Source organism: Leuresthes tenuis, unplaced genomic scaffold, assembly GCF_036924035.1.
Source record: "Leuresthes tenuis unplaced genomic scaffold, fLeuTen1.0.hap1 SCAF_14, whole genome shotgun sequence".
Lineage (NCBI taxonomy): Eukaryota > Metazoa > Chordata > Actinopteri > Atheriniformes > Atherinopsidae > Leuresthes > Leuresthes tenuis.
Genome location: NW_027325368.1, coordinates 13,175,280 through 13,197,158, shown reverse-complemented (window position 1 = coordinate 13,197,158; position 21,879 = coordinate 13,175,280). Strand labels below are relative to the sequence as shown.

Sequence of the window (21,879 nt, the reverse complement as noted above, 5' to 3'; positions counted from 1 at the left end):
CATTTATTACTTTATATAGGAATATATGTCAAATCTCATCTAACGCTATAAAATACCATATTATTTCTTAAAACATAATATAACTGCATAAAAATATTTTTGTGAACATAACTATTGATAATTCATGTAACAGTATCACTTATGTTTGTTCATTGTAATAAATTTCCAGTATGACCATCATCCAAAACACCCCTGAATAGACACAGACACAGTAAATCTTTTTTGCTTGTACTGCCTGCCACACAACACATAAAATTTCTCCCTCAAAATGGGCTCTTTGTGTGGTCAAGTGAATATGGCCTGAAGAATGAACCGCAGCACTGTGACTCTTTTCCTGTTTCCCCTGTCTAAAAGCAGACTGGACTTAAATGAAGGCAGACCCAAAAATGTCAAACCAAGAACAAACCAGTGTGGAATTTTTAGCTAAGGTCAGGTATTAGTGATCTCCTAACGCTGACTGACAAATGGGTGTTTTCCTTTTAAATAAAGTTACGAGACAGTGATATAAATGTATGTATCTGGCTATTGTGGTTGGAAATAGTTCCTCAAGTGTTTCAAATGTTTCACACTTTTTTTGCTGAACTTAATGATTCAACAAGGTACATCCATTAAATCATCACATCTATCGCCTCACCTCAGTCTGACCCTTGTCTCTTAATTTTATGGTTTTGTCATCTATCTGATCCCCCCCCCCCCCCATCTTCACTTGAACTTCATCGTGGGAAACATTTCACATTACAATAGAAGCAGCCGTAAGGTTTGCCATTTTGGTGCCTTGTGCTGTTTTTGTTGGCCATGGTAGCTGTTTTTGGGAGTCAGGCAGAGAACAGGCTAAGGGTCTTTTCCCCTCAGTACAGACCCTGCTGCAGGGAGACCAGGGCTCAGCTCATCGATCACTGTGCACTGGGAGGGAGGACAAACTCTGTGGGTGGGATGGGAGAACATAGCGGAGACATGTACAATATGGACATATAAGAAGCTTGTGTATGACTAGTATGTAACAAATGAAACACACGTTTCATTTGTTACAGGAAACAAATAAAACAAGCTTATGTGTCTGTGGGCATGTCTCACATGCATTGTGTGAGACTAAACAAAGGGGATCCAATAAAACTTGACTGGGGTAGAATAAGTATATGTTTGCATGGGTAAAGGGTCAAAATTGACTTCATTCATCTGGCTGGAAAGGTCTGAAGTCATAAAACATGTACATAAGTGATATGTTCATATACCAATGCCTGCATACAAGTCTGTGTGCACATACTCAAAGAATATCCATCTTTATTCTGTTTGAACAAGACACTTGGCTCCTATTAGTGCCTTCAGTAAAGACTCTTCAGTACAAGCTAAGGCATAAGATAGTAAAGTATATACACACTCTGAGGCCTGATGGATTGTTGGCCACAGAGGCCTCTCAGCAGGCCTGGCAGAATGAACAGAGACCCCCTGCAGGCTGAGGGTTGAACCAGAGGGATGAGTAAATACAAATCTGATGGAAAGGGCCCCAGTGAGGGAGCGCCTGACCAGCAGTCGGCCCAACCTGGAGGTGATATGGAGCCAAGCAGATGACCGAACTGTGGGGAACCTCTAAGATCATTAAAAGCTTCAGCATGGCCATTTGATCAGAGTGGAAACCACAAAATGAAAACACTATACGAAGCAAGCTGCTGTGTTCCCCGCTTTGTCTGGAAATCAATCTGCATGTGAGGGGGAGCTCTTTTCTTTTCAAAAGTCATGTTGAACTGTTACAGGGTTTGAATGTGATAGCATTCTTACTCTAATATGTGGTCTATGCTTTTGGTTCCTGCAATATTTTGAATGTTAATTATTAGACATTTTATATATGCTACCATAACTAGATAAAATCCCATGACTGAAATTAAACTGTGAACATTTGGCCACTTTGTTCAGATGAGAATTCTGGTACAGTTTTGAAAATATTTTCCACCTAAGACATTTAAAACACATATTTATTATTTAACACACAACTAAGTCCAAATCAGGAAGACAATGTGAATGTCTGCTTTCCAAAGGTTTCCAAGAACTGGCCTTGGAATAACTGAAATTTCCTGCGGTAAGAGTGTTGTCATGTAGAAGAGTCATTGCAAATAAGGATCACTCGAAAAACAAACAAGGTTGTTTCTCTTATTGCTTCACCACCTCACAGAATCATTCACAATGTACAGTAAAATACTGTAAAAACCACACTTCTGAAACCACAAGTAGAGATCTTCATCAATGGTCCCCTCATAAGAGAAGTAAAGAAGAGTTTCCATTTCTAAAAAGAATTTGGCAAAGTGATGTTTCTGTATGATTTCAAACTTGGTTACATGGATGACAGTCTGTTAAGAATCCCATCCCCTCCTTGTCTATGAGAACTGATTTTACAACAATAAAAGTACACAGTATTACACTTGCTCCAGCACCAAAAAACTCAAAGCATTAAAAAATGTCCAACAAAGACAATGATTTATCAAAACATGGATTGTTCCTCAAGGCATCAGAGAAAAGAATTTGTGTGGTTCTAGAATTGGTTGTTGTTTACTTATTAATCAAATCATTTGTATTGTTCCTTTGGCCACAGAAAGAGGAACGTAAGCTAAAAGAGTGAATAGCATCATCACTTCAACGCTGAACTGCTGCAGTAAAACCCAGTAACTCATCGGTCTGTGACAAGAAATGAAGTCAACAACAACAGGTCAAAGTTTGCTCATAGTGCAGTTCTTGACACTGTGAGTAAAGTGTTCATAGAGGATAATACTGCACCTCTGATGAAGAAAAATTCAGGGACTATGGAGTGTACGTGCAAAAAAAAGCTACAATACATCATGTATGCATTCCACAAGTAAACATGGGAAGATTAGCGTAAAATCTATAATGAAGATCTATTCCCTTCCATTTGCAATCATTCTTTGGTGTTTTGACTTTTCATCGTGCTACGCTTGGTTACATCCATTTTCTCCTCTCACTCCCCGTTCAGGCTGACTCAAAAAATCCCCCTCCCCTCCATCTCCACCTCCTCCTAATTCTCTATCCTATTCCTTCATTTATGTTTCCGCTTCACAGAGATGATACATCAGAGTCTAATCGCCATGTAAAACTTTTGCAAATTCAACTTGTGTACATTTATAGATTGTGTTACATATTTTCAACTGATCTCTCCTCATAAAAATATATTCAAATTCAAATTCAAAACAGCACTATATATCAAAAGCCCAGAATAAGCACTAGTGCTACATTTAAAAAAGCTATGGATGTAGACCTGACAGAGAAGAACTAAATGAGTTTCTTTAAATAGTCACCAATAGGATATGTCACCAATCGATGAAGCCCAAGACGGTCAGCAAAGGTTACAGACACTGTTAAGTTGAGCGATGGTTACAGCTCAAGTGTACAATCTAACTGGCCCGCAGTCATTGTCTCAGTACGCATGCACAGGAGCAGAATCGACTGAACTTGAATTGAATCCCAACTATCTTATGTGGGCGTGTTGGTCCAGTCTTGAGAAACTCAATTTCATGATACAACTGTGGCCCAACTAACTTTTAAAACTTTTAAAAGTCCGGTTTTGATCAGACAGATACAATAATTGACTTTTCCTAGTGTCCCATAAATTTCCCAACTTTTTTAAGACATGTTGCTGCCATCAAATTCAAAATGTGCCTCTATTTTTCAGTAATCAGTAAAATGTCTATTTGTTTCTATTTGTTGAAAATAGACAGAGAAGTCTGCACAAGTTACTGGTCATAACAGACTAACTTTTGAAGGAGCAAACTAATGTATTAAATTTAGCACGAGTGCATTTTATTGTTTATGAAGCCAACTTGAGCTTCCCTCTAAGTCAAATAGACTTGCTGTAATATAAGTAAAATGATATCAGTGTTATTCAGGTGTGACCGTTTTCTAAAAAAACTATGAGGGGATAATTGAACATTCTTATTGGCTGCAGAGCTCAGTGGTGTTAAAAACAGATCACTCACCCAGCATGTTCCCACCACTGGACGTGACGACACGTGTACTGCTATTAACTGAACATAAACGTGGTCTGTTCCCCCCTGCACAAATCAGAACCACCTGCCCCCTGGCCCTGAGAACTAACTGGTCCTCTCCATAGACCTCCTTTGAGAGAGAGCACCTCTTGTTTGGACAAACGTCAGGTCCAGCTCCAGGGGCTCTTACATGAAACAAAGAGCAGAGAAGGGAATCTTACCCTTCACATAGCCTCCCTCAACCCCGAGCCTCATCTCCTCCCTTCTGAGCGGGACCCAATATTTTTTAATTACATCCAGGAAACTCCTGTTACAAAGGACACTTTCTTACTCAATCTGGAGGGAGGCTGTGAGGAGTTCTAGGGTCACCCTCTCTCCTTTTTTCTCTCTCTGTCCTTTCTTTCTTAGTATGTGTGGGTGGTACGTGTATCATCTAACAAACCAAAGAGCATGCCACCTAGAGATCTGGATGAATGCTGACAGCTTACTTTCCCAAAGTCAGGACGGCAGGAGCTTTGTGAATGCAAGCAATATGACAAAACTACAGCACAAGAACCATAAATAATCATAACAGCTACTGTCTTTCTCTTTTCTTCAAATTCACTCTGTTCTTAAACTTGTCAATATTAATTATTTTTTGTGCAGTATGACAGAGATTAAGGCATGTCAGTGAGCTTTTTTTTCCACCCCCAGCTTCTTTGCTCTGGTGGTCTCTAACTGACAGGAACTCAGGCACTATTTGTTATCTTTAGGTCCAATAAGTCCATCTGGTTTTGGTTTGGCTCCTCGAGATCGCCCCTGGAGATGTGGATGGAGGAGACTTAAGGGTGAGGCAATGTGGTGGGGGGGCAGCTCTTGGAGCCCTTTTTCTCCTCTTAAATTGAATTTCTCACCATTTCAACCCAGGCCTTGGACACAGGATAGAGCAAAAGCTTGCATTTGGCTCCCAACCCCTCAGGCTTCAGAAGAAAAAAAAAGAAAAGACTAAGAAAGAGAAGTAAAAAATCCTTGGAAAAAATTAGCATCACCTGTTTTGCCAAACAATTTGCATGTTCGGGGTAATGACCATTATCTGACTTGGATTCTCTCTGCCTGTGTTTGTAATGCAAGAATGTATGAACTCTCTCTGAACCACATCTCACATTGAAACCTTTTGTGTTCAGTGAATGAAATGATGTGTGAAAACAGATAAATAGAAGACTAAACAATGCTGTCTGTTCTAGGAAGTCTTTGTGGAAAGAATTTGAAATTCATGCTTAGAGTGGTGTAATACATTGTAAAAATGTTTGTTTGTAATACTATTACACCACAGCAGGAGAAGCCTTGCAAAGGTCCATACCATGTTGATGGTCATATATATATACGGTAGCCAGCAGGAAAATAAATATATTTATGGCAGTTTCCAAATTAGAGAGAAATTTTGTGGATAATATTTGTAGGGAATGGATAATGTCATCATAGCACTTGTGTTTTATAGTGTTTTATCTATTTTTTGAAATTTTTTTATCTTATGTGATTCCGTCACATTTACTCAACTTGTCAAATGCAGCTGTTTTTAATCACTGACACCACATTATTATGGAAGATAATAAAACTTCTGTATTCTCCCTGACAACACTGATCTTGCTTCAGCTGCAATATTAAAAAAAAGCAAGATAAGGGAGCTCCAATAGTTGCTAAGTCAAGGGCAGAGACTATTTCATTGCACCCAAAAGACAATGTTTTCTGAAACCAACAGACATTTCTAAGACAGAAGGTTGGCAAGTGGAAGGTTTAACTACTGTAAAGAAATAAACCATCTTGTTCACAGGGGAAACAGTGTGTCTAAGAGGAATATAGGAATATAGAATATAGGATGAGTGTCTGTGTGGCCTAAAACACTAAACAGGGCAGGATTTCATGCCTGAAAACCTTGGGCCATTATGTTACGTAAGAAAGACCAAATGTGCCAGAAATTTGCAGAGTCTTGCCGGATTCTGAGTTTGCTTGAAAAGTAAACATATTGTGTGGACTCATGAAAAAGCTGTATGTCTGGTTTCAGAAAAGGGATGTAGACCATCCTAACAGTCAGTCATGGAGGGGAGTTCATGCTGTTGTTTCTAAAATGCAGGAGGTGGCAGGCTTAACTGTGAGACTTGTATCCTCAAATCTTTTAAATAGCTCGACATTTTACTTTCAAAAATTGATCAAATAAAACCATTATTTTTCTCTTTCCTTGTAACATATCCTTTGTTTTAATAGTGCCATAGTATACATTGCAATCATGCAACATTCAACTGATAGAGCATTTTCCTTAATATCAACCTAACTATTATGCTTTTTATTTTCATTTGCCTTCAGCATCGGACTTTCTGGAAATGTTTCTGCGGTGGATTTCAACTTTTATCTGCATATCTATCTCCCACTCCATTCTCTAAGAAGTAAAGCGTAAAAGACTCTCGTGTCACTGTCCGCCATCGGCTATGTAGATCAAAACTACTATATATGGTAAAACAAAACAGTGAATTATTTTCTCAACCCTTGCAATTTTACAGCCATAACCATCTTAGAGCATGTGGATGTAAAAGTGGTCTACAATGCTTTTTGGTTGGATAGTTTGCTTTTCTGGTATTTCTGTACAATTAAATACATATTTCTCGTAGTACTCCCCTGTGCAGTCTGCACTTATCCCCAGCTAACCCTGTGGGTTCTGTAAAATGGGACCTTACAGTCCTTCAAAGAATAGAGGAGGCTGAAAGTTAAGGGTGGATTTTCTGGGAATGTAGCTCGAACTGCAGATATCTTCTGTGTCTTCAAATCTCTGCTTTGATCTAAAAACCCTGATGTGCACCCTTTTGTTCCCGATATATTTGACCCCATTTTCCCACCACGATCACCACCACACACAGTCAGTTGATTTTCTCATCTGACAGTATTGCACACTGGCATTCTCTGATTTTTTTTCTTCTCTTTTTAAGTAAAAAGCTGTACTTTAAGCTGTACTTTAACCCTCAGTAAGAGCTTGTGTTTGAATGTTTCAAAATTCTGGATCAGGATTGAAAAATCCCCACCTAAAATAGTTCCTAATGACAGATATGATTCTTTTAAAACAATAATAGAACTGACTTTATTTTAGTTCCATACTTTTATCTTTTAGAGACTGTAAACTGACCAATACTTTCAAACAATAATCCTTTGTCAGGTTTACATTTGAGTATTTAAAAATGTTACCTTCTGATAGGCCGCGTACAATTCTCCAAAATACGGGAAAAAGAGCAAAAGAAAACAGACTTTTTAAGACACTATTTCCATTTAATGGGTGTGGTCACACTTCACAAATACATGCTGAATTTTCTAACACTCAGTGAGGAAAACTACTGTTTACTAGCACTTAGTGTTCCAACTATCAACATAACATTCATTATTAAGATAAACTAGACTACTTAAATGTAGCTCTAACATCTTAGGCAACAGTAGGTAGGTATTGTACTATTTTCACTTGGTGAGCCTTCACAGAAGGCAATTCAAAGATAACTTTGTTATGTGGAAGAAGCAGCTACTTTGGTGTAAATATGCAACCAGAGAGACGGAGTGGTATGATACAGTGATGTTTAAAAAAAAAAAACAACACAACTTTGAAAAATTGTACCTATGTGGTCACGTTTAAGTTTTAGTGGCTGATCAAACACGAGCTAGAGCCATGCAACATAAACGAAACAACACACTTTGCTGATAAGACATAAACCGTGTTGCTGAAGTGCTCTTTTTTTTTTTCTTATACTCGAAATGTATTTTCTTTAGAAGCAGATGCAGGAGACATGAGGAGCAGCAGCCATAAAAAATCTGCCCACCACAATAGGTTGGTGTATTATTTCTGTTTAAATAAATAACATTATAAAGTGCACTAACTGCTTCTTCTGACGCCAGCCACACAAATTCCTTTCTATCCACATACACTATACTCATCCAGTGTTTTTATGTAGTCTGTCCTGTATCAGTTTAAATCAACATTTCAGTATATAGTCGTTTTCCAGCCCAAAAACTTGAACTGAACTGAGAGGACGGGAAATGCCACACATATAGTTACGTTTACAGAATGCGAATTCTTATGCAACCTTCATACAATAGCAGTAAAAAGACATATTTCTGAGCAAAGGACAAAAAAACAACCCAACAAAGTGTTTTTTTGTTTGAGATAAACAATGGTGAGATGAAGCAAATATTTGAAAGTGATGTATAGAATAAAACATGCACTTTCAGCATCCAAAGCCAAAGTGGAACACTCAGTCAGTCTCAAGTATATGACAACATGTGTCTGCTGAAGCTTTGTCAGATACTTATAGCACCGTTTTTGAAATACCAAATAACATGTGAGAAATTACATACCACCATGAAATGGTTTCAACGCCAACTGAACATTATTCACTTGATAAAGACTGCATGGTAATTCTACTGGATTAAATAAAAAACAAGATAGTCTTGTTATTTTGTTCTCTCTCTGTTTTTCTAACATGATAGTTACATCCATTGCAGAAAAGACAGGATAACGCATAGCTGTATGACTGTGATTAAATTCTAATGAACTATACCTGTTTTTCTGCGGTACATTAGTCACAATAACACAACACAGTGGATCACATGTCAGGAAAAGGTTATTGGGGCAGCCAGAATTTCAGTCCATGTCTCAGGTGCACAGACTGGAATTTAGGTGATTTACATGAGAGAAGGGTTGGTCCAAGTGGCCACAGCGGGAGCCGTCACATCAGTGCGGAGCTCTGAAAAGAAACACCGAGATGGTTCAGTTACAGAGGACCATATCTGTAATGTCTCTTCTTTTCTGCTGCTCAGCGCAAAATTTGAGACATGCTTCCCCCTTGTGGATGATATGATATCCTTACTGTGCATGTTACTTTATTAGAATCATCTTTTTATACAAGCAAACAGACTTTAAACTGTGAAAATGAAACACCATAAGACTCACCTTAACTATCAGTGGGGGGCACACATGATGATCTCCGTGATCTGCACATGGTTTTCTATGTATATAGAAAATGTAAGAAATGTTTAAACAATATTCACAAGAATAAAAGTATATAACAAACCCCATACTCTACTAACTAAAGCGTTTGTTCAAACTTATGAAATAATTAGTATATGAGGAAATTTACTTCATAAAACAGAAGTTTGAATCATATAGCCAGATTTTTCCGTGGTTTCTTGTTTTGATATCTTTTTGGAGTATTAGAGTACTTTATGAGCAGAAATTGTTTGTTGTTTTTCGGTCACAACTGTGCTTTCTACCTTTGTGTAAAGATGATGATGAAGAACAGGGTCAGAAAGCCAAGGATGCCTTAGTGTCTCGCTTGCTCCCATCCTCCAGCTGATGAGAAACACAGGTCATTTTCACATTTTTCATCCTTGCTAGATTATAACATCAGCTCAGTTTGGACACAAAGAGATAGAAAGCCACTACCTTTTATTTACAATGAGGAGTCTCCTGATGAAGTCTTTGGCTTCCTCTGATGTGTCAACAAACTCTTGTTCCTCAAAGCTCCACTTGCAGGCCAAGATGTTGTTCAGAGTCTGATTGTCGTCATCGCCAAGGAAAGGACACAGACCACTCAGACTTACACAAAAGAGGAGAGAATCATTAGCATCAGTTGTGAAATAGTGTGCATGTGTTTGTGAGTTTACTTACAGCATGTAGGTGATGACACCGAGGCTCCACATGTCTGTGTTAAAGGACACAAAGTCATAATTGATGACCTCTGGGGCAAGAAACTCTGGAGTGCCAAAATTCACTCGCAGTTTCTCCCTTGGTTTATATCTGAAAGGTGATATAATTGCGGTTCATATCATTGACATTTGACATTTTCAAGATGAAATCAGTCGATAAAACAGAAGCAAATACCAGCACTTACATCCTGGCAAGACCAAAGTCGATGATCTTAACCTTATTGGTGACTCTGCTCACACACAGAATGTTTTCTGGCTGAAAGTTTAGCAACAACAAAAAAAAAATGGTTTAACCTAACAAGGCAAATTAAACTGATTGAATTATCATAACTCTGATAAATTTCATTTAATTTATCATTGTCTAAAGGGAATGAGAATTACCATGGTACTGTTCAGAATCATTGATATGCCTCAACACAAATTTAAATATCTTCAGAAATAAATGCAAATTAAACATTTTTTTTATCAGAATTTTTTAAGAAAATGTTCAATGTTGTTGAAGAAAAAGAATAAAACACAGCATAACAGTGAAATGATAAAAAAAGCCTACCCTGGATACAGATATTGCCACCCTTCCCTAAATTTTGGTTGCATAATATTTGGCAGCAATGACAACCTGTTTTTGTAGTCATCTAAAACCTCCTTGCAACAGTCGGCTGCTAGTTTTTGCCATTCTTGCACTGCTATGTGTTTAAGCACTTTAAAAGTTGACTGAAGTCCTTTTTACAAAGAAAGATTTCAGTTCTCTAGAAAAGTTTTCAACAGGCTACTGGTCAGGACTTACCGTTATCCAGATAAATGAGCTTTTTAACTATTATTTTTACTGTTCGATAAGACCCAAGAGACCAAAGACCTTCACTTCAGACCACTTTACTGACACTGACTAACACATTTCCCCACAAAAATGCCTTGGTGGTGTTGTGATTACATCAGTATCATTGTGTATTAAATGAAACCACCACTACAGACAGCAAAGCAGCCACACAATATAATAGAACCTCCACCATGTTTTATCACTGACAGGATGTTCTTTTCCTTCTGAGCTTAATTCTGAATTAATGCATCATCAAAAGCTCCACTTATGTTTCCTCTGCCCGGAAAGCATTGTACCAGAAAGACTGCAATTTGTCTATGAAAACTGTTGTCCAGGCATTCCGTGCCTTTCTTTCAGTTGTGGCATTCATCTTGGTCTTTGCACATGCAACTCTACCTGATTAAATTTTTTTGATCTAGGTTCAAACCACCACTCTATGCTGATTGATCTTAGTTGATGCTTTGGGGTTTGCTTATTCCACAAGGTGCACCAACCAACCTCCTTTCATTAACTTTTCTTTAAGCACTGCGTCTTTCAGGTGTGGTACTTAACAACTGTTAAAATATATGGATTTCAAGAACTTTTGGTTATTGCTCCGTTGCCTTTGTTGTTTTTCTTTTTTTTTTTCTTCACTGTTATGAAAAGACTGAAAACATTTTTTAATATAAACATTTCTCCCTTTTATTTCTGAAGATATTCTAAATTCTATCCTAACAATTAATGGGTGGCAATATTCTGACTAGCATTGGAAGTGTGTCTTTGTTACCTTTAAGTCCAGATGCAGGACAGACATTTTGTGCATGTGCTGCAGGCCCTCACAGATCTGCCTGATAAACACCACAGCATCCAGCTCCATTAAAGTGTAGTTTTCATCAATAATCCTGTCAAACAGCTCCCCTCCACCAACACTAATGATAAAGAAAAATGCATAGAATACGTTACACACTCAACAAGCATTAAAACATTTTGAATTGAAAGTATTGATTAAATTCTCTACAATTACCTACACTACCAACATTTTAAATCATACACTATATTGCCAAAAGTACTCGCTCCTCTGCCCTTACGCATATGCACTTAAGTGATATCCCATTCTTAATCCATAGGTTTTAATATGACGTCAGCCCACCCTTTCCAGCTATATCAGTGTCAACTTTTCTGGGTAAGCTTTCCACAATGTTTAGGAGTGTGTTTATGTGAACTGTTGACCATTCTTCCAGAAGTGCACTTGTGAGGTCAGACACTGATGTTGGATGAGAAGGCCTGGCTCGCAGTCTCCGCTCTAATTTATCCCAAAGGTGTTCTATCAGGTTGAAGTTAGGACTCTGTGCAGTCAATTTCTTTCACACCAAACTGGCTCATCCATGTCTTTATGGACATGTTGGCACAGGAAGGGGCCATCCCCAAACTGTTTCCACAAAGTTGGGAGCATGAAATTGTCCAAAATCTCTCGGTATGCCGAAGCAATCAGAGTTTCTTTCACTGGAACTAAAAACAACCCCACACCATAATCCCCCCTCCACCAAACTTTACACTTGGCACAATGCAGTCAGACGAGTATCGTTCTCCTGGCAAACCCAGACTTGTCCATCAGATGGATGTCAGATGGAGAGGCGTGATTCGTCACTCCAGAGAACGCGGCTCCACTGCTCTAGAGTCCAGTGGTGGTGTGCTTTACACCACTGCATCTGACACTTTGCATTGCACTTGGTGATGTATGGCTTGGATGCAGCTGCTCGGCCATGGAACCCCATTCCACGAAGCTCTCTACGCACAGTTCTTGAGCTAATCTGAAGGCCACATGAAGTTGGAAGTCTCCTCTGACTCTGCAGAAAGTTGCCGACCTCAGCGCATTATATGCCTCAGTATCCGCTGACCCCGCTCTCTCATTTTACTTGGCCTACCACGTAGTGAGTGAATACTTTGGCAATATAGTGTACATTATATAAACAATTAGATAAATTAGAAAAAAGAGTAAACTCATTGGCCAAGATTAGTTCTGAAATGATAAAAGAAGAATCATACTATTCGAGTACAAGGATGATGTCATTCCTTGACTCATAAGCTGCATAGAGCTGGATCAGGCTGGCATGGTCCAGATTATTCATGACCTGGATCTCATTCTTCACCACCTCCTACCAAAAACACAGGTGCAAACAGATACAGAGGTAGACAAAAACACACAGATGCAGGACACACAGAGACAGATACATAAACAGACGAGCACACACATGGACACGATGAGAGGTGTCAGCTGTTCTATGCTATCACAGACTATGCAGCTTCTCTTTTAGGTCAAATATTTCTCACCTTGGTGAGAAGTATTCCCCCTGTCTCTGTTCTAAGAGTAGCCTGTGGCATTCTAGGAAATACTAAAAACTGTAACTGAGCCCTTGCTTTTAATACCCCACGTGGCTTGGTTTTCATTGAAGTTACAAGAATAGACTAATTCATTGTCATGACAACGTATGTCAGGGGCTGTACCTTTTCTTTCTGACTCCTGGCTTTGATGACTTTCGCTGCCAAAGTTAGACCTGAGGAGTTCTCAACACATTTGTGCACCTGGCCGAAACGACCCCTAGAGGAGAGGGAGAAAAAAATCAGTTTTCTGTCGCTGCGCTGTGACAGTTGCCAACTCAATCAGCTTCACTAACTAACATCCTTGAAGTGTGGAAACAGTTCTGAAATAAGACAGTGACAGTGTAGTATATCTTTTCCCATGACAAATGAGACAGTTTCTGGAAAGCGTTGTGCTTAATCTGTTATTTTATTAAATCTGAGCTGGCCTGCGTCTCCTCTTTGAAGACTAGGATTAACACTTAATGATTAGCTACCAGCTGGCATCAAGGATACAGTTTCACATTCCAGCCGGTCCTAAAGTAAAAATAACTGCTGTGACTCTGAAGTTATGAACCACAGATGAGAGGAAAAGAAAGGAGGGGAAGGGAGGGAGGATACACAATTAAGTTTTAATGGGGAACTGAAAACCTCTTTTCTACCGTCTTTGATCTAAATAAGATTAACTTGTCATCAATAGCTTTCATTTGCCTTGCATTTCATGGAGATTTGAGGAGAAGTGCGGCACTCACCCGCCCAGGACCTCCTGCCAATTGATGGTGTAGAAGTTCCTGATCTGGTTGGGCTTGGCCGACACAATGCGGTGATTAAAAGGAGCCGTCGGAGGAAGTGTGGTGTCTAAAGTAGGATGGGGAGACAAAAGAGAAGATGTGATCTGTTTTCATAAGTTATGGGGAATGTGAGAACATAGAAGATTCAGTGATAATCAGCACCCGTGAGGCTTTTAAAGTGTCCAAGGCTGTTATAATCAAATTAGCACATTATGCACCAACGTGCTGCAATAAACATGAACCGAGTGTCTGTTTAGGTGTCACAGAAGAGCATCTGGGCTTTGCTGAACCTGATAGCATTGTACTCCACTTGAAAAATCAACATCTAAATATTCTGTGATCTTCATTAAAGATAAATATCTGTATAAACAGACCACCCCTTAATTTTATGTCCAGAATTCAGAAAATCTTCAGAAATGTATCCAAATAAAGATGTTTTTTTAATTAGTACAATATCTTGATCAAATGTCCAAAGTGAATGAAGATAAGAAAAAGACTTATTGTGCATGTGAGGTCATGAAAACACATAATGTGCCTCAGACAAAGTCATTGGCAATCTCTCCTCAACTGCTATGGGTATAAGCTCTTTAAAGTTTGATTTCTGCTCTCTGCAGTGGTTTTCAATGAAGAGAAAGCCATGAATCCCCACTGAGTTGTTTAAAATGGTTGTTCTTTTCTTTTCCTTTTCTACCATTGTTTTGAACTGGTGAATGTATAACCAATTTGATACACTTATAATATGTTCAGTCTGACATTGCCTTAAAATGACATGAATCCCCTACTTTAAGAACTGAGATGTTGTGACTCACCAATGAAAAACTTCTCAGCATCCTCATCATCATGCCTTCTTTCATCATCATTCTCTGCATCGTTTTCCTTTCTCTCCAGTCTCTGTTTAAGGTTCAGCTGGAATTCAACTCCATCTGCTTTGAAGATAGCCCAGCTCTCAGAGTCAGGCTCTTGCCCATCCGCCATATCCCCAACTCTCTTCTCCTCCACATCCTCAATCACCTGGCTCTTTGTGTTTTCTTCCAGAACAAGTTTCTCCTGGGTCTCAGTGATCTGATCCTCTTCAGTCTGTGGTGTTGCATCTTCGTTGTTGTCACTGTGGATCAAAGTTGGTGTTTTTTTTTCTTTTTAATTCAACATTATCATCCACATGAAGTTAATCACACTCATTTGATGCATTTTTAAATAATTATAATATTCCTCTAACTTAATGTATAATCTGTTCATTCTCTTCATGTTAGTCAAAAAAAACATTAAAGGAGAAAAACACTCATTAAGTGGTGTCATACAGTTTGGATTGTCAAAGATATATTCATCAAAATCCCACAAAAAATCATTCACCATAACATAAGACACATAGCTTATTCTATGACTATGAAATTTTCATGATTTGGTATTTTTGTATCTGAAATAACTTCAGACCCAGTTTCAGATACACTTACTGCCTGATCTTTCCTGCCCTAATGAAATTTAAACATCAAAATACCTGGTAGAAATCATTTTCTTTTCATCTTCATGGAGAACATGGGCCTCTGAGACTTCATCAACAGAAACACTCTCTTCCTGTGTTTCCCCTGGGAGCTTTTCTTCGTCTTTCTTTTGCTCTACATCCTCCACATCAGGCTTGGTTTCCTTCTCTGTAACTGCTGCCTTTTCCTCAGCTTCCTCATCACCTACCTCCGCCTCACTAACTGCCTCTACAGCTTGGGAATCTTCACGCAGGTAGTCCACAAGGTTGCAAGCAAGGGAATCAGGTCGTTGATCTTCGGGGGACACACCGGCCTCCAGATCCAGAGGAGTGAGCTGGTGGCCTGACTTCTCTGCATTCTCCTTGTTGAGTTTTTGCACCTCTTCAAGAAGCAGAGCCTGCTTCTTCAGTGACATATTATCTACATGAAGTTCAAACAGAATTCAGATTTAGTGTTTCATTATCAGTTAAATGATCGTTATAACTCTCCTTCATATTAAAAAATGAGAAATGCTGAATAGTTTTTGTGAAACATCATAAGGTACAGAATGCAATGAACAAATATTTCCTGCAGATCCTGGTTTCTATGATGGTTTCTTCACTATGTAGTATGTTACAGTTGCAGACACTCTTAGAAGACAACCTTTGTAGCATTTACTGCTCCTGTGTGCAAGGTTAATTTGACTGAAACAGACACATTTAAATTTGTAGAAGAAATGATTTGTTGCCCTCAGCACCTGCTGCATCGGGAGGCTTTATCTTCTTTTGAGCTTTCAGACTCCTCTGGCTCGAACAGGGCTTGTCTTCTCCATCTTTGTGGTCTTTCAGCTGTAAAATAGAAAATGAAAGCAGTGAGGCCAGTAAATTCAATCATCAAAATTTGACTTAAACATTCTCAACAGAATTTGTGTCTACTGTCTGATTGAATTCTAGGTCTTCACTTAAACTTAATAAATTCATTCTAATATAAACAATTCAGAGGGTCACCTTGTTCTCAAATTAAACAAAAATGTGATAATCTACCCCTTCCCCTCTCTCTTTCACAATGTTGCAAAGCCAACATTTAAAGAACAAGCCACAAGCCAACTATTAGCCAGAAATGCAAAACCACATAGACTTAAAAAAGCATGAATAAAAGACAATTTCTAGTGTACATACAGTCTATAAGCACAGAAAACCTACAAAGTTTCCACATTTACGTGAGGCGAGGAAATGCTTTGGTCCATGGAGCTTTATCTTGTGAGAAGAATGCAGAGAACTGGGCTCACATGCAGGAATTATCTCTTGTTTCCCTTTACTGGCTTTACAAGAGGCAGTTTTCTAGTAAAAAGACAAGATGGAAAAGCTAAGTAGGGTTACATGAATGCACATGGAAGACATACATTTTTTGTAATATTGGAAATAAAAGCGACAGGTTTAAATGATAGTTAGAATTGCATGACATACAGGCAACATGATTTTTATTAAATGCAATAAAAGATTCACAAAAACGACCAAGACATGTTGTTATCTTGAATTGGTGGTTACATATAACATGCACAACACATTTTAGTAAAATACTGTGTAAGACTTTTAATATATGACTAATAAAGTAATGCAATGAGCAAATCATAAGAAACAAACACGCACCCAACAACTCAGCTTCCATATAGTCACATTTATTGTATGTCACCACACACAGAATGGCTTGCATAATTGCATGCCTTTGCTTATTCATGGCTGATGGATAGACGGCAGCAGGACAGTGAATTTATAGCTTATCACTTGTCGCACTCAGCAATGGAATGCAATGCTGACCCTGAGTGGAAAATATTACATGCGACTGAAGGTTGTCGTTCAAATTTCTCTGCTGAGGTCGAGGATACGCACTAAACACTCTCTGATCAGGTTAGCATGGAAAAAACCTGTCTCAAACGTGAGGTGTGGCACGCTTGTTTCTGAATGCTGTTGTGAGGTAAACAGTGGAGGAGATTAATCAAGCACAAGTGTTTCCCCAGAGACAGCCGTTATGTTCAAACCTATGACTGGAGAACTGGGGAGTAAGTGTAGAGGCCACAGTGCAGACATGTTAACATTCCTTGTCAAATATCTCACACCTGTGGAAGTGGAATAAGATGGAACAACCACTTGACAGGTGCTCTGACGACGACAAAAAATCCCTGAAACATGAGTCAGGAAGCAGTCAGATGCACAAAAATAGTAATAACATTATATGACATCACAACCTTTCTCATGAGTTTGCGCTTTGCTTGAAGAGAACCTGTAGTGCTACGCAAGTGATATGAGTGTGACGATGTTCTAAATGAAATCCATGCCTTCACAGCCAAGAAGCACTTGATGACCTTTTTATAGTCATCTTGGCGTCTGCCTAATGATAGAATAATAGTCAGAAGGCTCATGTTGGATTTGACGGTGACTACAGTGTTATGAAAAGAGACTTTTAGTCTAAGAGGTGAAGAAATCTGTACTTTTGATTAATTTACTTATTCTTGGCAATCCATCAGCAAACCTGCAGCTGTAAGGCATCCAGCTGAAAATGTTAATTTGACTTCCCGGCGTATTTGTGCACAGCACTATGGAAGCAACAGTGGCCTGAGTAAGAATGAATAGCCTACAAATTGACTTTTTTATTCTGAGAATTAAGTTGCATTAATTAAATGCTACAGTGGATGCTGTGTTGAATAAAGATAATTAGTGGAAGCCTTAAAGGCACATTGACAGTATTATCACCAAAACTCCCCATAAAGTTTTATGAAGAGTTATTTTGCACCACAGGAAGTTGAGTAATTTGCAAAGGCTCACGTGGCACAGACTTTAGACAATGCCCACTTTACAACTCGGGGGTTTCTACTTGAAACAAGATATGTCAAATGCTTTGCCCCAACTGGCACAGACAGAACTGGGACACTTGGATAAAGAAAGACTAGAAGAGCTCAAACAACAGATCTTGGAAATGTGAGTACACGAGAGACACATAAAGCATGTGAGACGCGGAGGGAAATTTGACCCATCATAAAATGTTGACACATGGTAAGCTCAAAGGGGGGTCAAAACTCCACAAACACTGCAACCCCAGTCAAAAGAACAGCAAAGCAGGCCACTCCTGGCTTCAGACTGGCCCTCTCGTGTGGTGCCAGAGATCCAACAGTAGCATCATGCCAAGGAGGCCACTTTGCACCCAGTAGGGGCAGAGATCCAACAGCTATAAACGTGAGTTAAATGGGGACTGTATTTGAGTTTCATATTTGTGCTGAAGCTACACTTTTTAAAATTTATTCTGTTTTCTTGATCACTTTACCTTCGAAAAGCAATGCCAGAGTTGAGACACTACTTATTATCTGACCACATTACATGGTAAACAAATACACAAGCCAAGTCTCATTCATGAGTAAGAGAACTGTAGGTGCTTCGGTGCTATGATCATTTTCACATTTTCTGCCAAGAACAGCATGGTACCTTTAAAATCTATGAAGTCAAAGTCAGCATGAAAAAAGCTGTTTATGAGCAGCAGTAACAAATACATGACAAGATGTTCTTAATGATGGATGCTTAAAGATGGATATATATACACAATATATATGCAAATTGTAGTTTATAATCTGTTAAACCAGTAATCCACAAGGACAGAAGATACAACAAACAGTTACATGCAACAATAGCAAGAGATATTATGCAAACTTTTTTTCAACTTTTCTCACCTTTTCAAGCTTCTTATTTACTGTATCTGTGGACAATTTCCTCTTAATAGCTTTCTTTCCTTTACTGTCTTTGTGTTTGGAGCCCTTCCGAGCAGCCGGGATCTTGAACATCATCTCCATAACTCTTGAACTCTTCACCGTTTCCCCAATGAAGCTGATCACCTGCTGCATGCTAAGAACCAGTTTTTCCATTCCCTCTAGCTTCTGAGCCTGCTGCTCGGACCGCTGGTTCACCACAGACATTATGGTGTTCATCTCCTGGCAGATCTCCCTCACCTCTCGTCCCATCACCTGAGTTTGGTTCATTACTCTAGGTGGGAGATGAATCTCCTCCTTGTCAACCTTCAAATTCTCCATATCCTGCTCAATGATGTCAATGTCCTGAGACATCCCATCTAGTCGATTTAGGACCCTTTCTTGAATGTGGATCAGTTTGTCCATCTTGCTGCTCAGAGATTCAATGCGGTTTTGAATGAGGTCAAAGCCCACACTATCGCCATCTCCCACGGCGTTTATAACCAACGAACTCATGGTTTTAAGTGATTTATTTTTTTTTTTAAATCACGTTAAGATACCAACTTGGGACAAAAATAGCACCAATAATGTCCGTGAAACAGACAAAAATACTTTTTCAGAAATAGTAGCCAGCTCTACGAAGAGTAAAACAAAAGCAAAACAAAATAAATCCAGAAAAAGCACTAAATTAAATACCACAAAGCAACTGATGACCTATCAAAAAAAAAGGAGATTCTAAATCACTAACATTAAAGCTCAAGTAAACTGAGCTCTGATTGTTTTGAAGTCAACCCTCTGCTCCTCTCCTGAGGATATGGTATTAAGAATAGAGTGAGTCGGTGCACCTAAATGTAAATGGTCGGCCTACGTCAGCAGGGCTCAAGTGTTTGGGGTGGGGGCTTGGCAATGCTTGCGCTTTGAGATATTTAAGAGCCGCTAACTGCTAAGCCCACCTCGGTCCTTTGCTCGCTAGGTGTCAAAATGGTCACTGTACACAGTTCTTCTTCTGTGTGTAAGATAAGTAAGAAAATGCTCATTGATCTGCACAGCTGACAAAATAATTAACTTGTAACAGACTGAAACATGGTCCACAGTTTTAAATTAACTGTACAGGCCTCTAGAACGACAGAACTTTCAGTGAAGGAAGACTTCATTTGAGATCTCAAAAAAATTCAATCAAAATTGGTTCATTAAGATACTCATAGCACTGAAGAGTCCTTAAGGGCACAGTTCACTTGTGGCTTGAAGCACGGTTATATGTGTGTACTGTTGTGAATGAGAGTAATGCTGCAATGCAAATTCCCTTCTTTATCTCTTGAATGCCTGTAACGCCTACTCAGGGGAAACGGGAAGAAGCCTGAGGCTCCGGACCAAGGGGACCTACCGTAAGATGCTTAACCCTCAGGCTGAAAGAAGATATGGGTGACACAGATAAATTATGCAATGTGTATTTATTGACAAAAACATCCACTGATAACCTCCGTTATGAGCGTAAGGGATCCGTTTTAACCAAGCTTGTGTAATATGACCATAATCTAAGTTCCTCATAAATCAATATAGGCCATATATAATTTATTCCAACAACAGACATGGGTGTCAGCTCAAAGATAATAAATAGATATTAAGTTATATCTTTGTCTTCATAAACTTCCCAAACTCATTTTGTACCCATAAATTCACAGGTGATGGAACTGAGTATGAATCCAGCTACAGTATGTGCAAGCCACAATAAAATACTTTTGACAACAGGAACACAGAGTATAAACTGGGCCATGGTGACCCAAGAAAAGCCCGCCACACTCCAGTGACTGGAGCCAAAGTCTGGGCTAATGAGTGCGGTGAGGAATGGAGTGGTGTGAGGTGAGGGAAGGGAAGGAGCCCTCATGTCAGCTCAGAAATAAAGACAAGTCACTACACATGGTTGCACAATAATCTCTTTCCTGCGTGCATAAGAATCAAGCTGTGTGCTCCAAAGCCAACAGAAATCCTCATATACCACCAAGTGTTTTTCTACTCTCTTCTGGGCTCACCCGAGCAACATGACTACAGCAGGGAGAACAAGTAACTATGACAGGGCAGAAACAGATGGGAGAGAAACTGGCCATCAATCATTCAGAAAGAAACACACACACACCTGTCTTTGGATGCCAACAGATGATAGATGGTGTAGGTCATTTGCAGTGTGTAAAGGCAATTTGAGGGGCATGGACAGTCAACTTTATCATGCTGTTTAACATGGAACAGACAGCAGTAAAAACACGATGAAGAATTTGTTGTAAATGTTTTAAAGGGAAAATAAGAATATGCATCATAGAACTGTTAAAAGCTAGCATGCAAGACTATGGCAGCACTATTGCAGTACAGCATTCATTGATCCCAGGCAGGGGTGCACTAAGATTGTCAAACCCTACAGGGGGGTATATAAACAGGCCTTAGGACATAAAGTAAATATCAAGTTTATATCCCATAGACTTCACTGTAAATCTGATGCCAACGAAAGTAACAACATTATGACCACTGCTCAAAGTCCTCGCTTATTTCCTTTGCCAAGAGCAAGTATGTGTACACACAAGGTGACAGCTGAGAAATCTACGGGTGCATGATATGTAGTTGTTTAGTTAATTTGACAGCAAAATGATCAAGATGTTTGGAGATATTGTCAAGTGCATTAAATGCTCAGAAAACGTATATGAAACACAGGGAATTATTCAGTTTTTGTTTACATGCATGTCCTTGCTGACATTATAGTTTGAACTTGAGGCCTTCGAGAGTGGAAAAAATGGAAAGGTAAATTGATATATAGCACAGGGGATAGCTCCTTTAAATAGTGAAACTTTGATCTTCTAAGGTCAGCATGCTCCCTTCGTAGCCATAATGACTGTGAGATAAAAACCTTTTATTTGAAGTTTAACCTTCATTTAACTGGGGAAAACATAGACAGAAAAGAGAATGAATTATAGTTATTATAGATATGGGTTCAACCAATAATACTGATTCTATTTATCAAATGCCCCGTTGTTCGTAACTATTCATAAATAAAGCA

The 21,879-nt window shown here is 39.0% G+C and overlaps 1 protein-coding gene across 1 annotated transcript; it reads right to left on the bottom strand.

The window, feature by feature from the left end:
* Window positions 1–8,506: 8,506 nt before the first annotated feature.
* mylk4a (myosin light chain kinase family, member 4a) lies at window positions 8,507–19,553 on the bottom strand. The gene is made up of 15 exons (XM_072364313.1): window positions 18,822–19,553; window positions 16,306–16,443; window positions 15,861–15,951; window positions 15,142–15,544; window positions 14,456–14,751; window positions 13,608–13,713; window positions 13,003–13,096; window positions 12,544–12,653; window positions 11,285–11,426; window positions 9,890–9,960; window positions 9,667–9,795; window positions 9,442–9,594; window positions 9,270–9,348; window positions 8,950–9,004; window positions 8,507–8,743 (listed from the first exon to the last, which is right to left on the bottom strand). Exons 1-14 carry the CDS (start codon window positions 19,350–19,352, stop codon window positions 8,951–8,953), a joined length of 2,397 nt encoding a protein of 798 aa, XP_072220414.1. The 5' UTR covers window positions 19,353–19,553; the 3' UTR covers window positions 8,507–8,743; window position 8,950.
* Window positions 19,554–21,879: the final 2,326 nt, after the last annotated feature.

Excerpts from the sequence above, each read along its gene's own strand:
- mylk4a (XM_072364313.1), bottom strand. The coding sequence starts at position 19,352 with ATGAGTTCGTTGGTTATAAACGCCGTGGGAGATGGCGATAGTGTGGGC. Across the intron at positions 16,444-18,821 it reads TAAATAAGAAGCTTGAAAAG|AAAACTGCCTCTTGTAAAGC; the intron begins GTGAGAAAAGTT and ends TCTTTTTACTAG. Across the intron at positions 13,714-14,455 it reads TGCTGAGAAGTTTTTCATTG|ACACCACACTTCCTCCGACG; the intron begins GTGAGTCACAAC and ends ATCCTACTTTAG.